Source organism: Corvus brachyrhynchos, unplaced genomic scaffold, assembly GCF_000691975.1.
Source record: "Corvus brachyrhynchos isolate BGI_N302 unplaced genomic scaffold, ASM69197v1 scaffold319, whole genome shotgun sequence".
NCBI classification, from domain to species: Eukaryota; Metazoa; Chordata; class Aves; order Passeriformes; family Corvidae; genus Corvus; species Corvus brachyrhynchos.
This window is the reverse complement of record NW_008246065.1, coordinates 476,896-501,365: the sequence shown is the minus strand read 5'-3', so window position 1 is coordinate 501,365 and position 24,470 is coordinate 476,896. Positions and strand designations below refer to the sequence as shown.

The 24,470-nt window shown below is 42.8% G+C and overlaps 1 protein-coding gene across 11 annotated transcripts in view; it reads right to left on the bottom strand.

Moving 5' to 3' along the window:
* FGFR2 (fibroblast growth factor receptor 2) overlaps positions 1-24,470 on the bottom strand; it is an 80,755-nt gene that overhangs the window by 10,742 nt on the left and 45,543 nt on the right. For 4 of the 11 annotated variants that reach the window (XM_017746839.1, XM_017746840.1, XM_017746835.1 and 1 more), the window contains 7 exons: positions 18,657-18,847; positions 17,658-17,805; positions 13,552-13,754; positions 5,555-5,706; positions 2,797-2,918; positions 2,061-2,171; positions 1,124-1,314 (listed from right to left, as the gene is read on the bottom strand). In XM_017746839.1, coding sequence (XP_017602328.1) covers positions 1,124-1,314; positions 2,061-2,171; positions 2,797-2,918; positions 5,555-5,706; positions 13,552-13,754; positions 17,658-17,805; positions 18,657-18,847 — 1,118 coding nt within the window. Of the gene's footprint in view, positions 1-1,123; positions 1,315-2,060; positions 2,172-2,796; positions 2,919-5,554; positions 5,707-13,551; positions 13,755-15,901; positions 16,047-17,657; positions 17,806-18,656; positions 18,848-24,470 lie in introns of all 11 variants that reach the window. The other 7 variants (XM_017746841.1, XM_017746836.1, XM_017746843.1 and 4 more) reach the window with 3 other exon arrangements.

Below are 24,470 nucleotides of genomic sequence, written 5' to 3'. Positions count from 1 at the left end.
GGAGTTTCATTAATCTCAGAAAGAGATATCCTGAGGTGTGTCACCTAATCAATACCCCTGCTTTACCCCATTAGAAGAGTTTTGCCTTGCTGTCACGCACGTCACTCTGCTGACCCTACTGTGCTAAGATTTACTGTTTCAAAACAAAAGAATAAAAGCAAAATTAAACCTGGATTCCCTCTCTTCCCCAACCTCTACAAGTGCAGGAAAAAAACAATAACAAAATCATGACTCCACACAACAGGAATGGAGCTCAGCCCTGGTCTTTGGTTAAAAACAGCTCCATACTTGGGAGTGGATATGACTGGAAATCAGTGTAAATCCCACTAACCACTCCACACCCTGCAGGAAGTACTTATCATTGGTATCTGCTGCTCTGGTTTAGCCTTTGGGCCCAAACATCATCCAGGGTATCCAGGATTGCTCATCCACCAAGCCACAGTATGTTTACAGAGTTAGTTATACAGGGCTATTTAAGGTTTTATAACTACAATTTAATCAAAATGCTGGTTAAAAAGAAATTGTTTGAAGACAGGTTTTAGAAATAAGTGTCTGGGGACATGACAGGATAAATAAATTCCTTCAACAAGCTCACCCTCCTGAGAACACCAGTTTTAAGTAAAGTGCATCATTTAAGTGACTAATACACTCCACTTATTTTTGCCTCTTCTACCCACTATTTTTGCCCTGCTGTCTTGGCTCTTCTCAACCCTGCCTGTTGTTATTCTGTAAATCCTTTCAGCCACAGAATTCATTTGTTTTACATCACGAAGTGATAGGATTTGGTTGGTTTGACTGGAAGCAGAAGGCAAACAGAGCCTGCTGCCTCATGGGTGGAGTGCTCTGACTTGTGTAATCAAGTGACCACCTGTGCTTATGGACTCAAACTGCAGATACGTGCACAGTATTTACTTTAAATGATCCACTCCAGGCCTCATTTTAGCAATATTGCTAAACAAAGATGAAAAACTTCCAAGTGAATGAATTCTCCCACTGATCTGCAGGGGTGTGGATTACACAACCTGTTTGAGACAGCTCTTTCTCCCAGCGAATTCTTGAGCACAAACGAGACGAGGACAAAATCAAACTGGAAAAAGTGCTGTATTTGCTGAGTTCCACCTACTTTTTGGGAAGCCAGGTACTCCATGCCTCGTGCCAGCTGGTAGGTGCAGGACACCAGGTCCTTGAATGTCATCTGCTCCTCGGGCACCCTGTTGATGTCAAAGGAATACTCCATGCCGGGCGGGCGGCGCGCTCGCAGGTACTCCCGCAGGTTCCCCTTGGAAGCATATTCCACTATCACGTACAAAGGACCTTGGGATGAGCAGAACCACGGGGAAAAGCAGGGTCAGGTCCCAGGGTAAAATGTTTTTTATGTAAAGAAGCTTTTAGTGCTCTATAATAAATTAACTGTAACGATAAAATGGGAAAGCAGCAAGCACCACTTGAAAAATAAAAAATAAAAGGTTTGGATATGGGGAAGTGACTGCCCAAAGCTCCACAGCAGGAGAGTGGCAGAACCACAATTAGTGGCTTAAAGTACCTAAACCCTGCCCCAGTGCCTGTTCCTTTCAGACCACGCCACGTACTGTAAAACAAACATTTTCAATCAAAAAACACACTGAGATCTCCAACAAAGGGAAAGTGCTTCCTAATATTTTTTAAATTTCCAGAGATTTATGCCATTCTGCATCACTTTATGTGGCATAATCAGCTTTTCAAAGAGTAAAAGTGCTCATTTCAAATTTGTGGGGTGCAAGTTCTCCTGAAGCAGGGCTGACAATTCAGAACAGCAGTCATGGGTAAAGGCCCTGCAAAAGGTCATTTGTTCCTTACAGCAAGGGATTAGAGAGTTTTCATATGATATAGGACCCTTTCTCATATTAAGGCTGCAACTATAATGAGAAACAGAAGTTAAAATATTGCTGTTAAGCTAGAGAAATAGCTAAAAATCCTACCACGGCATGACTGCTTCCTTAAAACCTCCTGAAAAATTATGATTAATGAGACTTTTGCAGACCTGTTGGAAAGTCCTGGTTTGCTTTCTTCTCCCTACTCACCATCCTGGGTACAGGCTCCAAGAAGATTGATGATATTTTTATGCTTCCCAATCATCTTCATCATCTCCATCTCTGACACCAGGTCAGACAGGTCTTTTTCTGTGGCATCATCTGTAGAAGACACACATTCAGTTCATATATTTTAGTGTGCCAGCCTGAGCTCCAGTAAGGCTCACCAGCTGGTGTAAAATAAGCGTGGCCCAAAATGCAGAATGTGGGATTTGTTTTCCAGTTTACACTGCACATCATATATTATGTCTTAACAAAAAATAGTCTCAGCCTCTTTCGTGGACTGTCCAGCTCCTCGGTGTTATAATGTAAGGAGGCAGCACAGCAAGATCAGGCATAAAAAAGCTGTCCTTAGCTATCAAACCTCCAATAACACCACCTTTCCTGCAAACTAACCTCACAATTAAATTCAAAATAAATAGGCACCAACCACCTGGACTGAATGGGCTCAGATCTACACAAGGATAGCCTCTGACATGAAATAAACTGAAAGCAGAGAGACCCACACGATGCTAATACATCTCCTTGCTCCCAAATACCCGCTGCTCAAGATAAACAGGCTGTCAAGGGTGCAGATTTACACCCCAGACTGCTGAAGGCTGAGGTCAGCTATGCGCTCTTTGACCCCCCCACAACGATGACAGAGTTCAGATGCCACAAAAGAAACTTCTGCGGATGAGAGCTGCCATCTTGCCCGTTCTGATCCCCAATCACCCAATTTTCTTACCTTTCAACATCTTCACTGCCACGGTCACTGCTTCTTTTGGCCTGTCTTTGTCAATTCCCACCGCTTCGGCCATGACCACTTGCCCAAAGCAACCTTCTCCCAGGGGTTTGCCCAGCGTCAGCCTGGAGGTGCAAACAGTGCATTAACACACAACATCTGGTGAAGGGGTGCAGCCAGTGAAATTCCAGGGCTAAATATAAAAACCTTTCAACAACTTGCTGCAGCGTGAGGCGTTTATCGTATGGAACCAATAAGGCCCTGGCTGCGCACTGGTTTCCACGCAGGCCGGGGTATGTATTCTTAGGGATGGTGGAGTGCACATCTCAGAAAGGCACATCAGTCACTAAACCCAGCTCTTAAGCTCTCCTCAAGGCTGCACTTGATGGCTCGTGGGGACACACAATGTGGAGGGGCAGAGCTTTCAGAGAGTGGCTGGAATTTGGGAGCAGCCAGCAACAGGCCAGGTTCTCCGGTCACTGTAACACAGCTGGTCGTCTTTGTTTCCACACTGACTGCAAGGAGATGAGAGTAAAGTCTCAGCCACAGAGGGTCCAGCACAGTGGCTGTTTTGTTGTGCAGACTCTTTGCAGCCACAAGAGTCTTGGCTGAAGGGACCAGAAGATGCCTCCTGCCCGCAGAGCCCAGGCTCTGCTCAGAGAGGGGAGGCAGAGACTGGGACAAACAAACTCAGCTGTAATCACAGCACCAATATCAAACCCTCCTAAAAGGAGCAGTCACTAAGTGGGCTCTGCAGAACGCATTTTGTGGAGCATATTCCTGGTTGCAAAACCTGCTCAGCTCTAACACAGAGATGTCGATCTCGACTCCATGAGGAGAAAGAGATGAAATGAAAAAGAAACTTCAAAGCCTCTGGGCAAAATCCTTTTGATTCCAGCCTAAGTCTTAAGAGCCAGACGCAGGCTCCTTTACTTGCAGAGAATACCACCTACCATTCAGCAGCAGTGCTGTGGCAGAAATCAGGGAGGGTGCTCAATGACTGTGATGCTGATAACATTATCCAATATAGGGGCCAGATTCAGATAAGCATTTTCATAAACGAGTTCTTAAGGACTTGACTTTCCATGGTCAACAGGAGGATTTCACAGATACCACAGATGTAGGGACTCATTCTTAAAAGCATGGACACCTGCCTTTCTCCATGAAATACAAGGAGAGGTTGTCATACCATCAGCAGAAGGGTTAGACCAGGGCTAAGTGATTTGAAACCTCGCTTATCTGCTCCGGCACGGGACAGAAGCGAGGTGGCTCCTCCTGAGGGCAGCCAGCTCACTCTGTCAGATGTGGGCTTTGACTTGGTGAGAATTCCTCGAGCTGTTTTGGATTGGTTTCTAAAGCAAATGCAAGTTTAAAAAGGTGCAAAGACTGAAGGGCAGCACATGCTATGCTGAGGTCATCCTGCATTTTCTCCAGAACTAAAACTGAATTTAGGGTCTTGGCAGAGAACAAACATTTGCATTGGAAACTGGTTAATTTATGTGCTATTGCCCTGCTAGGACCAAAGTAACAAACCCCTCGTTGTGTGCCTGCTGCCCCCCAGCCTAATAAACTGCCTCTAAATAGCCTCCTTTCATTGCCCATCTGCTCCACCTACATTTGTGCTGAACACTGGGTTTAAATGTTTAGCAACTCTAAAATTTTCCGCATTTAGTGCATCCCCCCAGGGCCTGGGCTGACAGGAGCACACATACAGGCCCCCACTGTTGACCAGAATGCTGCAGGTGGCAATTACAGCCTTTTACTCCAGTTTTCAGCTAAATCAATAAAACAATTTCCAGAACAGTTGTCAGAAGGTTCAATATTACAGTTCTCCTATTCAAAAGTCACAACCCTGAACTTCCAAAGAGAACTGTCCATGCTAAAAGGTGTTATTTTCTCAAAGCCAACTAAAGACTTCTTAAAGTTAGCACTAACTGATAAATAATCATGCTTCTACCTGTGTTACCATTCTCTCTCTTTTGCATGTCTTTTTTTATAGTAGGCAACATGGTTACAATGTTAATTAGATTATTCAAAAGCTCATTTTGCATGTTAGTCAACAGAGTTTGAAGAAAATATTAGGTAGCCACACGAATTTGAATGTATTAAAATTCAGTACGCTCTGCTTGGAACCTAATACTTTTAAGCCACAGAAGTTGCACATACATGCACCCGACATGCAAAATGTTCCCCTGAATTAAAAATAATTGTCTCCATTAATACATGTCAGTACAAAGTCAACACCAAATCCTACCCAGAGACGTGACAGAAAGATTGTCTAATAGCATAATTTAGACTTTCTCTATCTCCTACATATTGCATTACCTGTTTTTTAAATATTAGCCAATTAAGCAGTCGACTAAAACACATGGTTTAATGTTCAGAGGTACTGCTCAGGGAAATCTCCATTGCCCTGTAACAGTTGCTTGTATGTGGATGTTTTCCCCAGTCTAGATCATACCTAATTTTCCTGACTCTTTTCCTAATAGAGGAGCTACACTTCAGCAGAGAATCTGAAAACCTGCAAGAAATCTGAAAATATAATCAGGATGGCAGGCAGAGAAAATTTAGCTTCTATTTAACCAAACTGATTTCAGATAATTGAATTGAATCTTAATCTTCAGAGGAGCTTCAGGTGACTGAGATTTTTCTTTAAACTAGAAAAACCCTGGGAGACATGAGGAGAGATGCTTCCTCCTGCCATACTGTGTAAGGTTATTCAGACATGCAGAAGTGGTGTCAGAGGAAGCAGGCTACGTACTTATCTCTTGGGAACTCCCACTTTGGGTCTTCTGGCAGTTCATACTCCGAGACTCCAGCCAGCATGGGGGCATCAGCAGTGGAGGAGAGGCGGGTGGTGATCCTCACCAGAGGAGTGTTGGAATTCATGGAGGAGCTCGAGTCAGCCGACACCTGTGGTTGCAATGCAAGATGCAACAAGAAAAAAAAAGACAGAGATGTAATCTTGGCCCAAAATCTGAAAACCACCAGTACCTTATACCAAGCCAGCTCAGAACCATGGTATTAGGAAGTGGTTGGATCAACAGTCTTGATTCTAGTGCTCTGCTCTCACATTTAGCCTCCCTGTAAACACAATACTGACTCTAATTGCTGCCAAGGCTGTCAGTCTGTCCCATGGGTCAAAAACCATGTAAGTTTTAAATATATTCCCTCAGAAGATATTTTCAGTTACCACATTAAGATTTTTTTTTAATCAATGACAATATTTACATCACTACTCTTAGATATCAAGTGGGCATCTTATACCATAGGCAAAGGTGATTAAAACATTCTCTTCTTCAACTCCTAGTTGTCCATGTCACCACGTCTTTTCCCAAATCAGCACACAGCCAAGTGGGGATCCATCTCTTCTCCCAAGGAAAAAGCAACAGCACAAGAGGAAATGGCCTCCAGGGGAGGTCTGGATTGGATACTAGGAACAGCTCCTTCAATGGATGGACAGTCAGGCATTGGAGCAGGCTGCCCAGGGCAGTGGTGGAGTCACCAACCTCGTAGATGTGGCACATGGGACATGGTTTAGTGGTGGCCTTGGCAGGGTTTACATTTGGACTCAACGATCTTAAAGGCCTTTTCCAACCTATATGATTCTATTATTCTTTATTTTCCAAGCACTCAATATTGAAAGCATCAAAAAGCTATCACAATACTTCAGTTTTCAATTAGCTACATTCTTAGCTAAAGACTCTACAGGAAATGTGGGGAAGAGCTCCTAAAAATAACTCAGTTTTGAAACTTTGGAGTGTGATTTCTCATCAGCCCCAATATTTTGCTTAGAGTACCAAAGGTATTTAATGACAAACATTTTGAAGGAGGAGGCAGCTGCTCCATCCATGTAACAAAATTTGTTTTGGTGTGAATCTTCCATAAGGCACTTCCCTCAAGCCTGCAAACAGCAGCCTGACATCTGCTGACCTCAGAGCTTCAAGTGAATACTAACACAAAATAAAAATGCTTGTATTGCCAGTCTTCCCTTCCCAAGTCTTCAGGAATCCTCCTTCTCTCTTCAGGCCATGATCGTCTTGGCCAAGCCCAAATCCGGTGGCCAGGCTGGGATGAAGGTTGTTTCACAAAGCCATTAGGATGGCACCCATCCTCTCACCAGGCAGCAGGAGGTTCTTCTCTTGGACCCAGCTGGAAGCCTGGAGCACCAGAGAACCTACATCCTCCTCACCTGGATGAAGATCAACTTTGGCACCAGGTTTGCTTATGTAAAATGTCACCAGGCTACAGTTTTGTCCCACAGGTCTTAGATTACAAAAAGGCATCTTTGTAAGACCAGAGATAAAGAGTCGAAAGAGGTTTCATAAGGAAGAAAATGTTAAGGATTGCTATCAAAAAATTAATCTTGATAACCAGATTTGCAGCTGACAGACCTTTCCTGATATCAGAAACCGCTCCTGCATGCAAGATGTCCATGAAACAAGAGAGTAAAACTGACAAACACAAGGCCACCATTCAGAAAAAGAAAGGTGGACTGCTTCCCCCTCATTCATCCCACCATCACGAATATTAACATTTACTCTCAGCAAATATAAGTGCCTGGCACATTCCTCTAGGAAAATAAATCCAGTGACCACTTGGGATACAAACAGAAAAGTACTATTAAGGCAGACTATGGAGCTGTAAAAAAATCAGTGAGTGAATACTGAATGGAGTCCTGAGAGAGAGATGCTGCCATGCCCAGCCTGCAGAGGGGAACTCACCTGCTGGACAAGCCAGCAGCAGAACCAGGACTGGAATCTGATCTGCTTTTTTTTTTTTTTGCTCATTTTCATTATTTCATTACAGTTTGAAACTGATGCTTCATGAAATGAACCAGGTCAGCACAAAGAAATGTGCAAATCTCCAAGAACAATGCGGCAGATCCTCTGCCCCCAGCCCTACTGTCCTGAATTCCATTTTTCTGTTATTTCTGGCTTCCATTTTTCCATCTCTCACCACAAGCCTATCAATACTCTGTGGCCACTTCCTCCATATTTCCAAACTCTACGTACTATTCTCCAGTCATTCTACCAGGATCTTTATTAAAGTCTCGATTCATATACTCTTTATTAACTAACATTGCCTTTACTTTCATGCCTGTCTTTGCTATCACAGCCACTGTTTTCAAGGGACAGAAAGGCATGGAAGTGAAGCTACAAAATTTAGATATCTTAGGTATCAGAAATGGTCCAGAATTCTGGGTTCTGGTTTTGGGTTTCTCTTTCATGAATACAGTAATTGTACTAGACACTGCTTGGATCTCTTCCAGCGTTTCATCTTTTCACTAGTTCTCACACTCACCATTCAGCAGCCTCAGCATGGTTAAAGCCTAAAAATATAAACTTGCAATAAACTGAAATACTCTGGTGATGCATTTTAAACACAGAGCTTAAATAGCAATAACGTATAGAAAAAAGCAGATTAAAGGCTCTGCCAGTTTCCCTTTTAACGCTACTGCACGTGTTTACTTCACAGAAGAGCTGTCCATTGATGAGCCAGAGAAGCTGGAGGTAACCAAAGTGCATTAATGTGGACAGGAATGATGAGAAATCCAGAGGAACTACTCCATGTCTGGGAGAAGATAAATGGACTGTACTCCCAGGGAATATTCTCCTGATTGATTAACTGGAGCAGTACAAGGAGTTACAGGAGCTCAAGGGCTATAAAAATCCGCTCCAGAAAAGATGTAGCCAACCCAGCCTGGCCGGTGGCTGGGGGAGATTTTCTGTTTCAAAATGGCCTTTCACCTTTCCTGCAATAATAAAGAATTAACCTTTGATCTCCTCCCTCAAGCATCTTTTTTCACTGCCTTAGAGCACATTATAAAAGAGTGAGGAAAATCCTACCTATTCCAAGGTCAGTAGACATGGTCAGCTTTAATCCACATTTAAGTGGCAGCTTTCTATATGCTTTTTTTCTTTTCTCCAGCTTGCCACGTGCAGCTCTGCTCTCCACACAGGTTCACCTAATACAGGTGAATTAGGAATCTTGGAGGCCCACTCAGTGTGCTGACACCCTGTTTTAAGTGATGACACTGCACTAGGGAGGTATTTTGAGCATTTAATTAAGGAAAGAAAGGCAAAAGTCAGCTTGAATTGAGCAGAGCACTGAAAGGACCATTATGGTCCATGTCAACCTCAACAGGAAGGCAGAAGTCTACCAGAAAATATTCCTTGTGTGCTGCCTTTGTGCTTTTAGCAGGCCAGAAGTGAGAAAAGCAACAGGCTCAGACAGACCTTCAGCTCCATATCTGTACTCAAGAAGGAGAAAAGCCCACTGCATCCAAACCTCATACATCAATGCATGATTATATCCCCATTAACTTCATATTCTTCCTCTGGCCAACACACTGTGTTTAATCAGCTCTCAGTTAATGCTTTACAAGCATTTCTAAGCAGCGGAGCATTTAAAACAAACAAATCTTTGCTGGAATCTTTAAATGCCATGTGGCAAAATCAGCTGCAGAGCAGTGTGTAATTGTCTGTAATTGATTATGAAGGGTGTTTTCCTCCACTGATAATTCATACCATGTCCTGGAGCCTGGATCTGTCAGTGCTGGCACTCATGCTGGGACATTTTAGCAGCCATGCAGTGATTTCCTATAACTGTCAGCCTTTCTGAAGGCTCTGCTGTAGAAGTTAATTTGAAGTCATATGCATATTTGTATATTACAATTAGTAAATAACGCTGTCAGCTGCTGGTAGAAACAGTCCATCTGAGTGACCAGATCCAGGAAAATATGAGGTTAAATGCACTACAGAGAACTAAGTAATCCTAATGTTAAGCACTGACATTTAAAAACACATGCACCACCCCTCCACGAAAAGCACTCATTTGGAAACACTTATTCACAAAATAATATCCAATGAGTGCTACTAGACAAGACAGTGGTTTCCATATAGAAAAATCCAAGGATAAAGGAAAAATAAAATAAATCCTTAAGGTAAATTCCATTCAACAATATCCTACTGACAGTTGTGTATTAATCTTTGTATTTCATAGTCTATTCCTCTAAAAAAATGATCATTTTACTGCTCAATATTACATGAAATACTACATTAGTTTCCTTTTTCCTGATCACTTTTCTTTTTTTCACGTTCCAGATGCCATTATCATTTTGAATTATTGAACTATCATTTTGAACTAATTTGCTGGGTGAGCTCAAGCCTTACTTTAAACCAACCAATCCTTGTTCATCACAAATATTATATCTTATGAAGGATTGGACTCCACAACAACAATAGACATAAATTATTGGGAGTGTATTTTAAATACTAAGCATAAAAAAAAATCGTTGCTTCCTGTTTAAGACACGCATGTTGAGGGGGACCAGATTTGACAGATTGACTGTGACAGCCCTAACAAAAACCTTCAGTGACGACAAACATTTGTACTTGACTTTGAGCAAGTCACAAGAGGAGGGACGGTCTTTTTGTCTGTTTCAATTATAATTTATTTGTTAAAATAAAGGTTCTACAAAATAGATGTACATCCTATTGAAGGCTACTCTTCACCTTTTGGTTCAGTGGCCCTGTCACTTAAAGCCTCTCCTGCAAATCAGCTTGTGAATCCTACAGATTCCTCATCCCCTTGCTCCTCTCAAGCTGGTGCCTCCACACAGGCCATGGATAACACTTGAGCTGCTTTGATGAAAAGAGGAGCTGCCTGCTGGATTTCCCTGGAAAAACCTGAAAACCGAGTACCAGATCCTGGTGAGGCTGAGGATTGCAGGGGATGGGAACTGATAATGTCTGACTTCATCCTGACCCCTCCTATGAATGCAAAAAGAACCGCGTTTTGGCAGGAAAAAAATGCCTGCTTGTGGGGAATGATAAAATCCTGTAGTAGCTCAGGCTAAATAGTGCAGGAGAATCCAAACCAAACCATCTGTTACTCAGCAAGACTCTTCTCCTGCTCAGACAAGATGGCATCAGAGTCATGCAAATGTCTCTCTGTGAACCAGGATTATTTTCCAACCCAGATCCTCAGGGACCCTGAGCCAGCAGCCAAAGAGCTTTGAAAACAGTATCAAGAATTTCCCAATCTATGGCCTCATTTCTCTGGAATTCCATCAAATCCCATCACCCAGCTCTGGATCCCTGCCCCATTCTCACAGCCTACCTGCCACGAGCATCTCCCCTGCTTGCTCTCTCCATCCTCCCACCTCAACCACTTCATCCCTCCCACCCACAGCACAAAGGGAGAACCTTCTGTGACCCACAGATACATAAAGGTTTACTGACAAAACCCCACCAAGTTTAAACACAATGCTCTGAAAGACATATAAACTGAAACAAAGTGAGCTTGGTGGCACAATAAAACAGGGTCGAATGATCCACAAACACACACCCAATAAATAAAACATCTGGATTATTTTTCAATTCTTCACTTGTGACAACAGCCCTGAAATCCAAAACCAGCTTTAAAAGATGCAGAAACTAAAGAGCTGCTGCAACCTCAGCACCAAGGAGATGATCACGAAAAATTAAGGAATATTCAAGAGCAAGTCTTCAGGGACTGCTTGTCTCATCCTGCCTCTGCAAGCTGACCAGTGAAATCATCAGACCAGAAATTCAGATTTCAGGCAATGCTTACAGTAGTTACACTTTCTTCCTTGCAGACACAAAAGCAGAGAGACCTTCAATGAGCAACTGCTGCTAACAAAACAGTACCAGGAACAATTGGGAGAAGTGGGATTTTTGCTTAGGGGTTGAATCAGCATTTGCACTTTCAAATATAAGTAGTTTTTCAAAAAACTTTATTCCCACTTTTAAAAGCAAAATGCCATTGCAGCTAAAAAAAAGGTAAAAAACCTGAAATTCATAAAGCCCAACGTGACAAACATGTTGTAAGACAGTTTTTTTCCTCTGTGAAAAACAATAGCTTTGGAGAAGGTCCATATTGCATCATTTAATGATAAATAGCTAAACTGAGGGCAGTGGTTGGCACTGCTGTCACATGCAATGAAATAACATTCTTCTCCCTGAGGACCTATTTCCAGCTGACACAACTGAGCTCACACCAAACCCTAGGTATTTTTTATGCCATCAACTTATCTCTGAGTCATTAGGCTTTTTATATTCAGGCAGACATCTAATAAATGTCTCCTATCTAAGCAGTTGATATGTATCTCTCTCTCTCTGGCTAAGCATGCAACATCTGAAAAGCCTTCTTTGTCCAGAAATCTCCACAGATTTCTAGCCAGAGAGATGTGTGAATTGAGCTGAGGGCTTCTCATCACTCTTTCTGACACACTCAGAGTGAAAAGTCCCTCTTTGTCCCAGTGATACTCAAGCAAATGAATAAAATCACAAAATTACAAAAAAAAAAAACCAAAACAAAACGAAGAAAACAACCCAAAGTGGTAAAGAAAGTCAGAAAAAATAAGAATTTAACATTTTTGCTCATAAGACAAACCAAGTATTTTTCAGATTGAAAAAATTCAGGTCCCCCACCCCAGGATTCTGTAAAATACTGAATTCAGAGGAAGACAGCTAAAGCATTCCCCTGGTATTTTTAACCAAGGAAATCCAGAAACCATGAAACAAGGGTCCAGAAAATAGTAATGCTGTTCAAAATCTCCCACTCTGTGTGCCCATGCATCTCATTTCAAACACTTACCCACACTGAAGAACCATTTTTAAGGTACATGTATTACTCTGACAGTGACAATATTCTGGGCAGGCTGTAAAAACAAATCTGCAGAACTCCTGCACCACTTACTCATGGTGCACATGCACACAAAGTGAACCCTCATATCCCAATCCCCTGGCCAGAGCCTGGATCCAATCCCCCTAGACAGGGTTTTTTTGGCTGCTGAGGTGAACCACAGCCTCAGATGCCAACGCCCTCCCATCCTGCAGGGCTGAAACCTGGGGGTGCAGAGGTCTGACCTCAAGAACTACTGCAAGAAAATCAAAACCTATTAAACTCCAGCTTCTAAAAAACCCCAAGTCTTTCAGGAGAGGACAGTATGTGGGAATGGAGGCTGTTTTGGCAAGTGGTGGCCTGTGATAAAGCCAAAGTCCTGTTACTTGTTCAACTGGTTTGTTGCTCACGGCACTGCCCTCTCCAGAACTGCTCACTGCCAGCCACAAACAATTGTAAAATATATTTCATGTGATGCTGTTGTGTGCATTTTAAATCTGGAACTTGCTTTTGTTCCTTGCTCAAAAGCATCACTACGTTAATCAAGCTGTCCAAGGTCTGATATAGTATCTCCCCTATTTTTACTTTATTACAGTCTTTTTTCTATTTTGGGGTGTTCACTGGGTGCCCGGCTGTGAAACTCCCTCCCCTCGGTCTTCAGAAGTCTTCCTGAAAAATACCTCTCTGCATCTGGTACCTAGTTACTACAATAATAATCACCTTAGAAACATCATAAATACACAATTAAATAGGCTTCTCTTCCAAAGCCCATTAAGTCAATAACATTTTTTCCATTGACTCCAACAAGCCGTGGGATCAGGCCCCAAAATACTTGAAATACATTTTTTTTCCCCCCCATCTACAGCCTGCTAAAGCAGAACATATTTCAGTTTTCACACTTCTCCCCTCCCTAACAGCCCTACCCTGATTTCCTTGGGACACACATCGCTGGGCTAAGATGTTCTCTCTATCCCACCCCTACCGCAATTTGGTATCATTTATTTAATAATTCACTTATTCTTTCCCCTCTCCAAAGCTCTCAGCAGAAGCATGTGCTGGCTTAGTAGTTCGGGTAAAAAAGTTCTTTGAAACTCTTTATCTACTTTCTGTTACCTGTCTGCGCAGGGGGATTCGCTTGGTCAGCTTGTGGACAGCGGGCTGGCTGCTGAAATCCGGCTTCTTGGTGGTGTTCTTCATGCGGCACAGGATCACTGTCAGCACCATGCAGACGATCAGGAACACCCCTATGCAGTAAATTGCTATTTCCAGGTAGTCTGGAGAGGCTGGGTATTCCTTTTCTTTCTCAGGAGCTGGATGGGAAGGTTTTAGGAGGGAACAATCATGCCACAGGGTTAACACACAGAACGGGCATGGTTTGGCACAGCACTTGGAACAAGTAATGCTGAAACATAATCAATTCTTGTGTGATATTCACAACACTGAATGTTTAGGCCATCTTGCAATCTAAGAGTAATTCTTTTTTCCAGATTACTGCTTTGACTTCTCAGTTTGCACTGAGTGTGAGCTTGTGCATCTATGTGTACTTACACAAGCACACGTGTCTGCCTAGGTAAGTACACACATATACATTGAAATACTGCATGATCAAGGATAATTTTAGGGGGAAGAAAAAACTGTTCAAACTAGGCTCAGGTTCATTTTGTTACTTGAGTCAAACTTTAAAAGCACTGCAATTCTTGTGAACCACACAAAAACACATGTAAAGATAAAACAGTGAATTAGCCAGCCTGAAAGAAAAGTTTCTAAATTTGCAAGTAAGTGTTTGGGCTTGAATCTGCTTGAGACCGCCTGTTTATTCAAAATTTTCTGTAGGATCTCAAAATACAGAGGGAAGGGAGGATGAATCAGTCCCCCATCATTTCTGTAAACTCAGCTTAGGGCTTTCAAAAGTGTTTCAAGGACCTGACTGTCCAGCTGCTTAACCAGCTGTGCTTCATGCTGGGTGCCCAGCTCCCCTGAGGTCCTTTGAGGAGCTCAGTGCTGGATTAAAAAGCATAATTGAAGTGAAAAACTAATTGCTAGCAACACATTAATTAACGAGCCCTCTTCTGTGAGGACTGTGGTCTTTCAAGTAACCTCATCAGTGGTTACTGGTCTATGAGATTAGATTTTGGAGGGAGTGGCTCTACAGAGCTGTTACCCTGATTGAAACCATTTTGAGGCTATCTTCAAGACAGTTACACGTGCAAACAGTGTCCCTAATCCCTTATCTGGGATTCAACCCCCAGATAAACAGCATTCCACAGCCATCAGCGGTCACTCTGCAAGCAATGCACATTTCAAGCTGAAATTTTCTGGTGCCTTTCCAGGCTTATAAAAATACTTTGTTTGAGAAAATCGGTTAAAAAAAAAAAAATGCTGTTCAAGCACTTGCAAAATGCAAACACTGCCAGCAGAAGCAAGCTCTACACAAGCACTGCTCTGCCTGCTTGGTGACACCTTGCAGGCTCGGGGTTCAATTCAGAGTGAGATGGAATAAAGCTGCCTTGTTCACTGTATTTTAATAAAAGGTAAGAAATTATCTGCAGACAGTGGGAACGTTTAACTCCCACCCTGTGAACCTCAGCAATATGCACATGCAGGTTTTGTACCTCTTACTTAGGATTAACAATTAATAAATGTTAAGCACAAGATGACCCAGCAAACCTCAGGTGGTTCATGTGTTTTTTCCAAAGGAACTCCTGAGGCAGCTGCCAACACTTATAAATGAGAAAATTTGACTAATGTCAAAACCAACTATGGTTACGTCTTCTAACAGCTGATAACAATTTTCAGGCAATAAAGCACATTGATGTTTGTTTCTTTTAAGGACAGAAACATCATCAACCCCAGAACAGCAAGACATGCTTTGCAGTAAGAGCAAATGACTACTTGTTTCCTTAGAGCATGCAATGTTTAAAGATGCACGGAGCCGATTCCCAAGATATGGAAGGCACTGCTTCTGTACATGATCCTCTGGCATCGAAATTGGAATTTCCGTGAGAGATTTGCATGATAGGTAAAAATGAATTGAAGTACACTGAATAGCTCAGGTATTTTAATGAGCCAGGACATAATCGTGGCCAAATTAGCTCCAAACTTCGTAAGAGCTGGATTTCATCCTCTTGAAAAAATTTACAAAGATTTACAGGCTGGTTTTCAGTTGTCTCACTGAAGTGCTAAGGAAATGCAGCTCCTTAGCATTTCTGACAATGTAAAAATATTTCAATTAAGTTCAATAGCCACACACTCCCCTCCCTTTTGTTGTTGTTGTTGTTAGCTTTTTGGAGTTGCAAACAGATGACAGAACAACTCACTAGCTTGAGACAACTGCTTTTAAAAAACCCAAATCGTTGTAAAAGTCCTTTTTTTGAGACAGAAGCTGTGCTAATTCTGCAGCAATCAACAAGGGGGGGCGGGGAAAGAGGAAAAACCACAGAAAGAGAGCAGTGTATACCTGGCAGAACTGTCAACCATGCAGTGTGAAAGGATATCCCAATAGAATTACCCGCCAAGCATGTATACTCCCCAGCATCCTCAAAAGTTACATTCCGTATATAGAGAACCTCAATTTCTTTGTCCGTGGTGTTAACACCGGCAGCCTAAAAAAAAACAAGAGGGAAGCAAGAGAAAAAGCTAGACACTGAGAGAATTTTTGTGGATAGGGAGATGGAGCCACGGGGCTTTGCACTTGGTAAAGGCAGAGGTGGAGAGATGCAAAGCTCCTTCCCCATCCACAATCCCTCGTCCAAAAGGCGTTTACCAACAGGTCCCAGCTCACCTCAGAAAGTAATCAACACCCTTCACCAGACCTAAACTCACCACCTAAACATGCATGCAATCAAAAGACATGGAAAAATTCACCCACAAAGCTTTTTTTTTTTCCTTCTTCTTTTTTAACAAGGGAAAGTTGAAAGAAAAACAAAGAGAAAATGAAGTAGGACAGAACTTGGGATCCTTCGTGTGTAGATACCTGTTTGAGAGGAAAGAATTTACCATAAAAGCATACTCTAAAATGATCAAAAAAAGATGTGAATTCTGCTCCAAAAGACAACTTAGTAGCTGTCTTAGGCTGTGTATGATCCTTGCATCACCCACTGCACTACAGTTTTGTGTAGTAACTACCACTGTATGTTGTGCAGATTTGCCAAATCTTGTTTTCATCTCAAGTCTGGAAATATTTGGTGGTTTGCTTAGAAGCAAGTATCTCAAGTGGAAAGTATCTCAACTCTTGTGCAAAAATCAGAGTTCTTGTTCAGTTGTGGCTCTCACGGGTGGGAGCAAAAAGACTCCAAATGTTTGAGAACCAGGAGATGGAAATAAAACATAATTTTCTACATCTTAATGACTGGGGGAAAAAAATCTGCAAGTTTCGGGGATTTTTTCTGGTCATCTTCCAGACTTGCTGTCATGACATTGTGCACCAAACTAAGTATAAGTGATTATCCAAACTCATACAAATGCAGCAAATCTTAGGCCTGGAACTTCCCAGCTGTCCCAAGATGGGCACATCAGGGCATCAGCATCAAGGTCTCAGTGATGGAGGTTTAGAGAAATTAATGTTTGCTGCTTTTGATCTCTGTTCCATTCAAAAATGTTACTTTGAAATACACGATGAGGGAATAAATACCTTTTTATTGGACCATTTTGAGGTACATTTAGTTGTGGACAGGAGCCACAGGGTTGCCAGTCTTTATTGTTACCGCTGAGTAAAAACCAGTTAGTAAGGGGTGAGTAACACCTGGAAAAACCCTCCCACCTGCACAGTCACAGGTGAGGTGGGAAGTTAGAAATTACTAAACTGACCTGACTTATGCCTCAGTGGGTACTTATGTGAACAGGTCATATATATACATGCCTATGTATGTATATAAATACACCCTACGAGGCTGTAATTACATTATTCAGTGAGTACCCTCTGTGTGAACTGCAGAGTATGCAGAATTAACAGCAAAACTGGACACACACACACACACATATGCAGACACAAAGACACCAAAGAGAGAATAAAGATCAGCATCAGAAACCAAAGCAGTGCTTCTGGTGCACAGAGAATATTGTGGGAATTTTTCCATGGCTGCTGGTGTAACACCAGCTGCATCACCGAAGGAAGATTACACATATATACCACCAAGGCCAGAGAGTATCCTACAAGCTGCCTGCAGTCTCCCAAAGCACCATTTTTTCCAGCTTGCTTTAAAAAACATTGTTACCTTGTACGCTTGGCAGAACAGAGAGCCAGGCAGACTGGTTGGCCTCCCCTATATAATTGGAGACCTTACAAATATATTCTCCAGCGTCCGCCTCTGTCACATTGTACAGTGTCAGCACTTCAGCATTGGAACTATTTATCCCCGAGTGCTAGAACAGACCAATAACACAGGAGAACAATGTCACTGCTGCCCAGAACGGACACCAATCTGTCTATGGTCCCACCACCAACATGTCACCAGAACATTCCACATCAGCCTCTAAACATTGAAGGGTTTGGGGTGGATTTTTTTTTTTGTTTTCCTTTTGGTTGTCGTTGTTTGGTTTTCTTACATCCGAAGCATCACACGAGGAGTTAGAAAAGAGCAGCGTGGGGGGAGGAAAAAAAACCACCTAGGCAGGTACTGCATGGGACAAGCAGGGACAGCGCTGGCTGTCCTGACTGCCAGCACACTGAGTTTTGGCAATGCCACCCAGCTTGGAAAACTTCAGTTTCCCTGGTCAGGCTGGCTCCAAATGCCTGCTGGCAGGAATGACACTACCAATACACTGCTCAAAACCAGACACCTCTGCAGGCTCAGCATCCAGACAATACAGTCCTCCAGCAAGCTTTTGGCAGCGGATGCCGTGTTACTTTGGAATCAAGAGGCTGAAGAAACATGAAAGAAATGGAGTAGAGATTGTCCCAGGTATGTTTTGGATGCTTTCTACCCATACAAAAATGTCAATGGTGTTCTTTAGAAGGATTTTCAATTTTTTTCTGAATAAGTCATGCCTGAAACATTTGGAAATAAAGGACTTTTTATGGAAGGAAAAAGGAGCAAAACAATATCTATAAGCTGCATAATTAGCATTTAGACAAGCAAATGTTTACCTAACTCATCATTCCATTTGTAGCATATAAACAAAGAAGTTCAGAACTCAAAATCCTTGGATTTACACCAAATAAACGCCACGCTCTAAAGAAGACATCACCACTGCCGGCATCTGTGAAGCCTCACCTTTAAAACCTGGAGATAAGGCAGCCCATCTGGCCCGTATTTACTGCCATTCTTCTCCACGTGCTTTATCCACTGGATGTGAGGCTGGGCATCGCTGTAGACTTTGCAGACAAACTCGACGTCCCCTCCGACCACGGCAGAGGCGTTTGCAGGGAGCCCGGCCTGGAGGATGGGCCGGTGCGGGGAGCGCTCTGCTCCGGCAGGGAATGGGAGAGAAGGAGCAAGAGAGAGAGAGAGAGAGAAATAAAGATGCATAAATAAGCAGGGCTGCCAAGAAAACTGTAAGTGAACCCCAGCCAAAAAGCCCTGTAAGCCTGTTGGCTGACTCCTCCGAAATAACACTGCAGCCAAAACGTGTAACAAAACCTGCAGTTCAAAGGAGATGGCTTGAGCACTACACTTGTAATTTAAAGAATAGACATTTCAGGGGAGGGCAGGAACCCTGCTTAAACACTTTACTCATTTTCCATAGTTTAACTCAGCCCTAATTAGGTAAAATATCTCCTTTTGGGTTTTTTTAAGCTACCATAATAAAGTTACCTCTGAGTTCTAAAATATCTCGATTCAACTAAACCTCCACATTAAGAAGAAATAATTGATTAATTAATGAAGAAATCATTAACCATTGATTAATTTTAAAAACGTGTTACAAGAAACCAAAGGGAATTTCTCCAAAGTAGCAGCAGAAGACTCAGCACTGGAACTCCACATGCAGGATGCACAAACCAGGCAGCTCAACTTCCTAAAATGCCCTAATCAGTGCCACCATCCACCATTGCTCCCTGCTTCACCCAGACACAGCAGCAGAAACACAGATCATTTTTACTCTCACCAAGACACAGGCAAATACAGAGTTCTCTGGAAAACTGAAGTGTATTTAATGTGAGCCAATTCAGCTTCTAATCTCTGCCCTTGCATAAGCATTTATCACATACTTTCAGTCAACCTCTCATGGGGAGCAGCTGAGGGAATTGGGGTTGTTTAGCCTGGAGAAAAAGAGGTTCAGGAGGGACTTTCTCACTCTCTATAACTCCCTGACAGGAGGTTTTAGCCTGGTGGGAGCCATGCTCTTCTCCCAGGTGACAAGTGACAGGACGATAGGAAATGGCCTCAGGTTGTGCCAGGGGAGGTTTAGATATTGGGGCAAATTCCCTCAGCAAAAGGGTTGTCGAGCTTTGGAACAGGCTGCCCAGGGAGGGCATCTAAAAGTTGTGTGGGTAGATGTGACACTTGGGGACATGGTTTAGTGGCGGCCTTGGCAGTGCTGGGGGAATGGTTGGACTCAAGGATTTTAGGGGGGCTTTCCCAACCTAAACAATTCTTCGAATCAGAAGCTCACTGCCCATCCCCAGCCTCAGCTCCCCATTCTCCCCTGCTCCAGAAATTCTTTCAAAGATAAGTAAAAAATAGCAGACCTAAATATTTATTTTTAGAGGCTATATACTGTAAAAGCTCTGACATTACGAGCCAAATCAGCTGAATTTCAAACCAAGCGTTCCTTCTTAAACATACTGGTCTCCAATAAATTGTTTCACAAGCAAACATTGTGAGTATAATAGCAAATAATGATGCCATTGAACAATGGGATCTTTTATACAGTCCAATATATTTGGCATGCAGCAAACATCTACTGGGAATTTATTCACTGAGGCTATGCTGGCAGCATACTACAAAGCAGCAGTCTTATTTTACTTGTGGCAAAAGTGCATTTGCATTGCAGTTACTAAATTATTCCATGGCTATGTGTGTCATTTTCGAAGATCTAGGAACAGTTTCATATTTTTTAATTTGTAAATTGCAGTAGAACATATAAATTACTATTTTACAGTTCTGGAGAGAACTTTTAGTTTCTCACCTTATACTAAATAAGCTCTAATTCCATCTCCCTCATTCCTTCATTTGGGTACAAAAACAGCAAGCAAAAATCTCTCTTTAATAGAAACCTTACACCATCTTCCAAAACTTATTACAGCTGCCTTCGGTATAAAATGAAACCTTAGAGAATGTTATTTAAAATGTTTTTTAGAAGTCAGTAGGCCTCATGTTTCATTTCTCCACATCAGGGTTTGATTTCCTTTGTGACCTTATTCTCTGCCCTTTAACAAACCAGAGAATGAGGCCTGAAACATCTTGGAAAAGTTCCTACTATGCCAGCATCCACACACGAAATGTGTTTAGTTTATCCCGATAGCCATCAATGATTTAATCATTTATTGATGACTGTCAAGCATTTCCTCTACTAAAAAAGGGGAGGCAAAGCAAAGGAGTAGAAGGAGAATTCTCACACTCTTGGTCCCCAAATTCATTTGAAAAAAAAATTAAAAGTGTGTGCATATGGATGGGTATATATGCACAGACATTTGTGAAAGTTCTTCTCTAGAGGCAAATGTGTTAAAAATAAACTTTGGTTGCCCTCCCTCAGATGGATTAGGGTTCACCAACTCCTCCACTTCAGCAGAGGGGAGTATTCCTGTGCCCACACAGGCAAACAGCACAGGAGAACAAAATCATCACCATGCAAATCCAGCAGGGCTTCATGGCAAACCTGGGGTCCAAAGACCACACAAAATACACTCAGGATTGGGGAAAATAACTACAAAGAAACTTCCACTAATTACCAATAACCAAGTTTAATTTTGTACAGCACCTTTTCTTGGAAATACTCATTTCAGGACGTTATCCAAAAACATCCTGAAGTTATCCTACTTCTCTGCAAACCCACACACATTTAAGGACTCTGTTAAGCACAGGTACTGTCAAAGTCATATTCATAAATCTCACATCACTATTCAGCATTTAAAATGCAAGCTGTACATTTGTAAGCAGATATCATCACTCAAACAACTAGCTGCACTAATATTAGATGGAAACAGCGTGTTCCTTTTTACTGAACACCAGCAAAGGAGTCAAAGTTGCCTTTAAAAAAATCTTAAAGGCTGGTGAAAGTGATTTTATCATTACCTAATAATTATAATCAGGATCATCACTAAAATACAGTGACCATATACATCTCTAGTTATTTAACTCAAACAATATTTTCATACAAAACAAGCTGGCAACAAATCTCATAGCTCTGTAGCCTGATTTCACTATTCCTCTTGTTCATTAATATTGAAGAATCACCTTGCGAAAGAAATCTTTGCTTCCTGAACACTGAAATTTCAGTGTTACAATCTCACTGCTGACACAATTTGTTATAAAATCAAGTCAAAAACATATGCTATAATACAGAAAATCACCCCCAACATGCTTCATGCCAGATCCCACCGTAAGAGACAGACACCAGCTTGCAGTTTAGATACCAAAACCAACATCCTCCCCATTTGAGGAATCAATTATCTACAAAAATGATTGCTCACATGAGGAATATCATATTCAAGGCCACAAGCACCTAAATTTTACACCACCATAAAAGTGGCCAGGGCTGGAGCACTTCTGCTCACTTATCTGTAGACAAACAGACTCGCTATCTGAGGGGATGACTGACAAAGAGACCTTGCCCAAAAGGCTTAGAAGAAACTGTCCTTCAGCCTGTTAATGTTAAAACTTCAGAATACCTCCCTCCAAGAGATAGAACTACAAAGAACCCAGGAAGGCTGGAAAATTCCAAATTCCAAAAAAGCCTGGCACAATGGAAGGACTGCCCAGGAAGTTCCAAGCACTGCAGGACACCTAGAGATGGTGGGAGCCTGTCCTGCCACTGGAAATGACTACTGGAGCCTACACACTTCACAGGGAATCCTGAGAATTGGCTCTTTAAGGAATCTAAGCCCCTGAACAGAGGATTCTTACAAAAGGGCCTCATGTCTTCCCCATCCTTGGATTTATTTCCAATTTTTTTTTGCTGGCCAGGGGAAATGAGAGAGCAGAGAAAGAGGAAAGTGATGCAGCCGTTCCAGGTGAAGATGCTGGGGTGTGGAGGTGGGTGGTAAGGGCCAAACCCCAACCTTCATGGCCAAGGGAGACCAGAAGACACAACCCCATCACTGCAGCCCCCGAGCAGGATGGAACAGCAGCAGGAAGGGAGGCTGCTCGCCAAGCACGCCGGCAGAGGGAAGATGGAGGGCAGGAATTGCTGCTGTCAGAGGCCAGGAGAGAGGCCCTGTGGCTGAGAGAGTGGCACTGCTGCCACCAGAGAGCGTTGGCAGGGACAGCAGACAATAACCCCGGAAGGGGGGAGCTCCAGGACCCTGGCCAGGCCAAGTCTCCTTAGCAACCTGGCTGTGCCAGGGGCTGAGAAGAGCTCTGTGAATTGTCTCTCCAAGCCTCCTTGTCACCCTAGCACAGACAGTTCAGGACCTTTCACGGGAGCTAAAAGCCAGAACCAAAGCCCATTGAAGTCAGGGGGAAAACTCACATGGAATTCAATGGGCTTTGCATAAGGCATCCGATTCATTGAAAAAAAAGAAAATGAAAACTACTCTTATTTTCTCCTTTTGAATGTGCTTGTTTCCTCTTCTTGCAAATGTGTGATTCAAGTGTGGGCTAGAAAAATAAAAGCTTAATAGCAAATGCAAGACCAAGCATGAGTTCTGGGGAAAACGGAGAGAACCTCAATTAAGAGGGGAAGAGAGGGAGAAAAAAAATTACCTAATTCTTTCCCATAATTTTTAACTGGACACATTTATCAGAGCCTATAACAGCAGTTTTGAAATGTTACTGCCTTCTAAGAACTCATCTTGACGACTGCCACTGAGAAGCTGCAGAGGGATCCCTCAAATGATGCCTCGGAGCACCAAGTCTGGATCCACAGCCCCTAGTACAAGTTCTGTGTATTCAGTCATCACTGAATGAGAAATGAAGCTGTCACTGTATTGACTGGAAACACAGACCTGCCATACTCTCTTCTTCCCTTGCCCTGCTCAGCACAGCACCCTCAGCTCTAGTTGCTTATTTTGCCTGACTCCAAGCTTGAGAAATATTCAGCAGCAGCCTGGACGCTGTTTGGAGGAAACACTGTCCACTCCCAACCACCTTCCTTCAGATCCTGCAACATCTGTTGCTTTGGAAGATGCTAATTATGCTGTAAATTATGGTTCTCAAAAGCATCCTACAGCATTTTAGGCCAGACTGTAATCACAGCCTCTTGCATTACCTTTGGCTTCACATTGTAAACTTGCAAGATTGACTTGCAAGCCTTAAAAAAATTAACCACAGCCTTTTTATCACAGTCTTGGACTGAAACATTCCTCCCCTGTGTTTCACCTTCACCCATGAGCAGCACTTTCCCACCATTTCCACTGAGCAATCTACCTGACCCAGGAGATCTCAGAAGGCTGCCGGGCTCTGGGAGCAGCACTGCTGATGGAGGAGCATGTGTCTCTCCCCATCACAAGAGATCCCACATACACTAACTGCAAACCAGTTTATAAGCACTCAGAGGCTGGATTAATTATTGCTCTCTGAATTAGAGAGCCTTTCTGAGGCTAGTTCCAGGAACAACTCCAGCATGAGGAATTGCAACTCAGGTTGCTCTATAAATCCAGCATTACCCAAATTCATACAAAGGACCCCACTTGCAGCTACACTTGCACTCCCCACCCCTACGTGGAGTGGCGTAGGAGGGGTCCAACCAAACAGATGCCAGTCCCCACAGGAATTTCCTCCTTCAAGGTAGCTCTCTGCCCACGGGCCAAGCCCAACCTTTGCTTCCTCTACCCAGCACAAAGCCATTGCTTAGGGGAACCTGTGCTCTCTGAAATCCTGGAAGCAGAGCACTCCACTGCTTGCTCCATGGCATGGAGGAGGAAGGTTGAGTGCTAGCTGCTCTTCAGAAGGTCAGAAAGAACCAAGCAGGTGTAGGCAGAACACCTC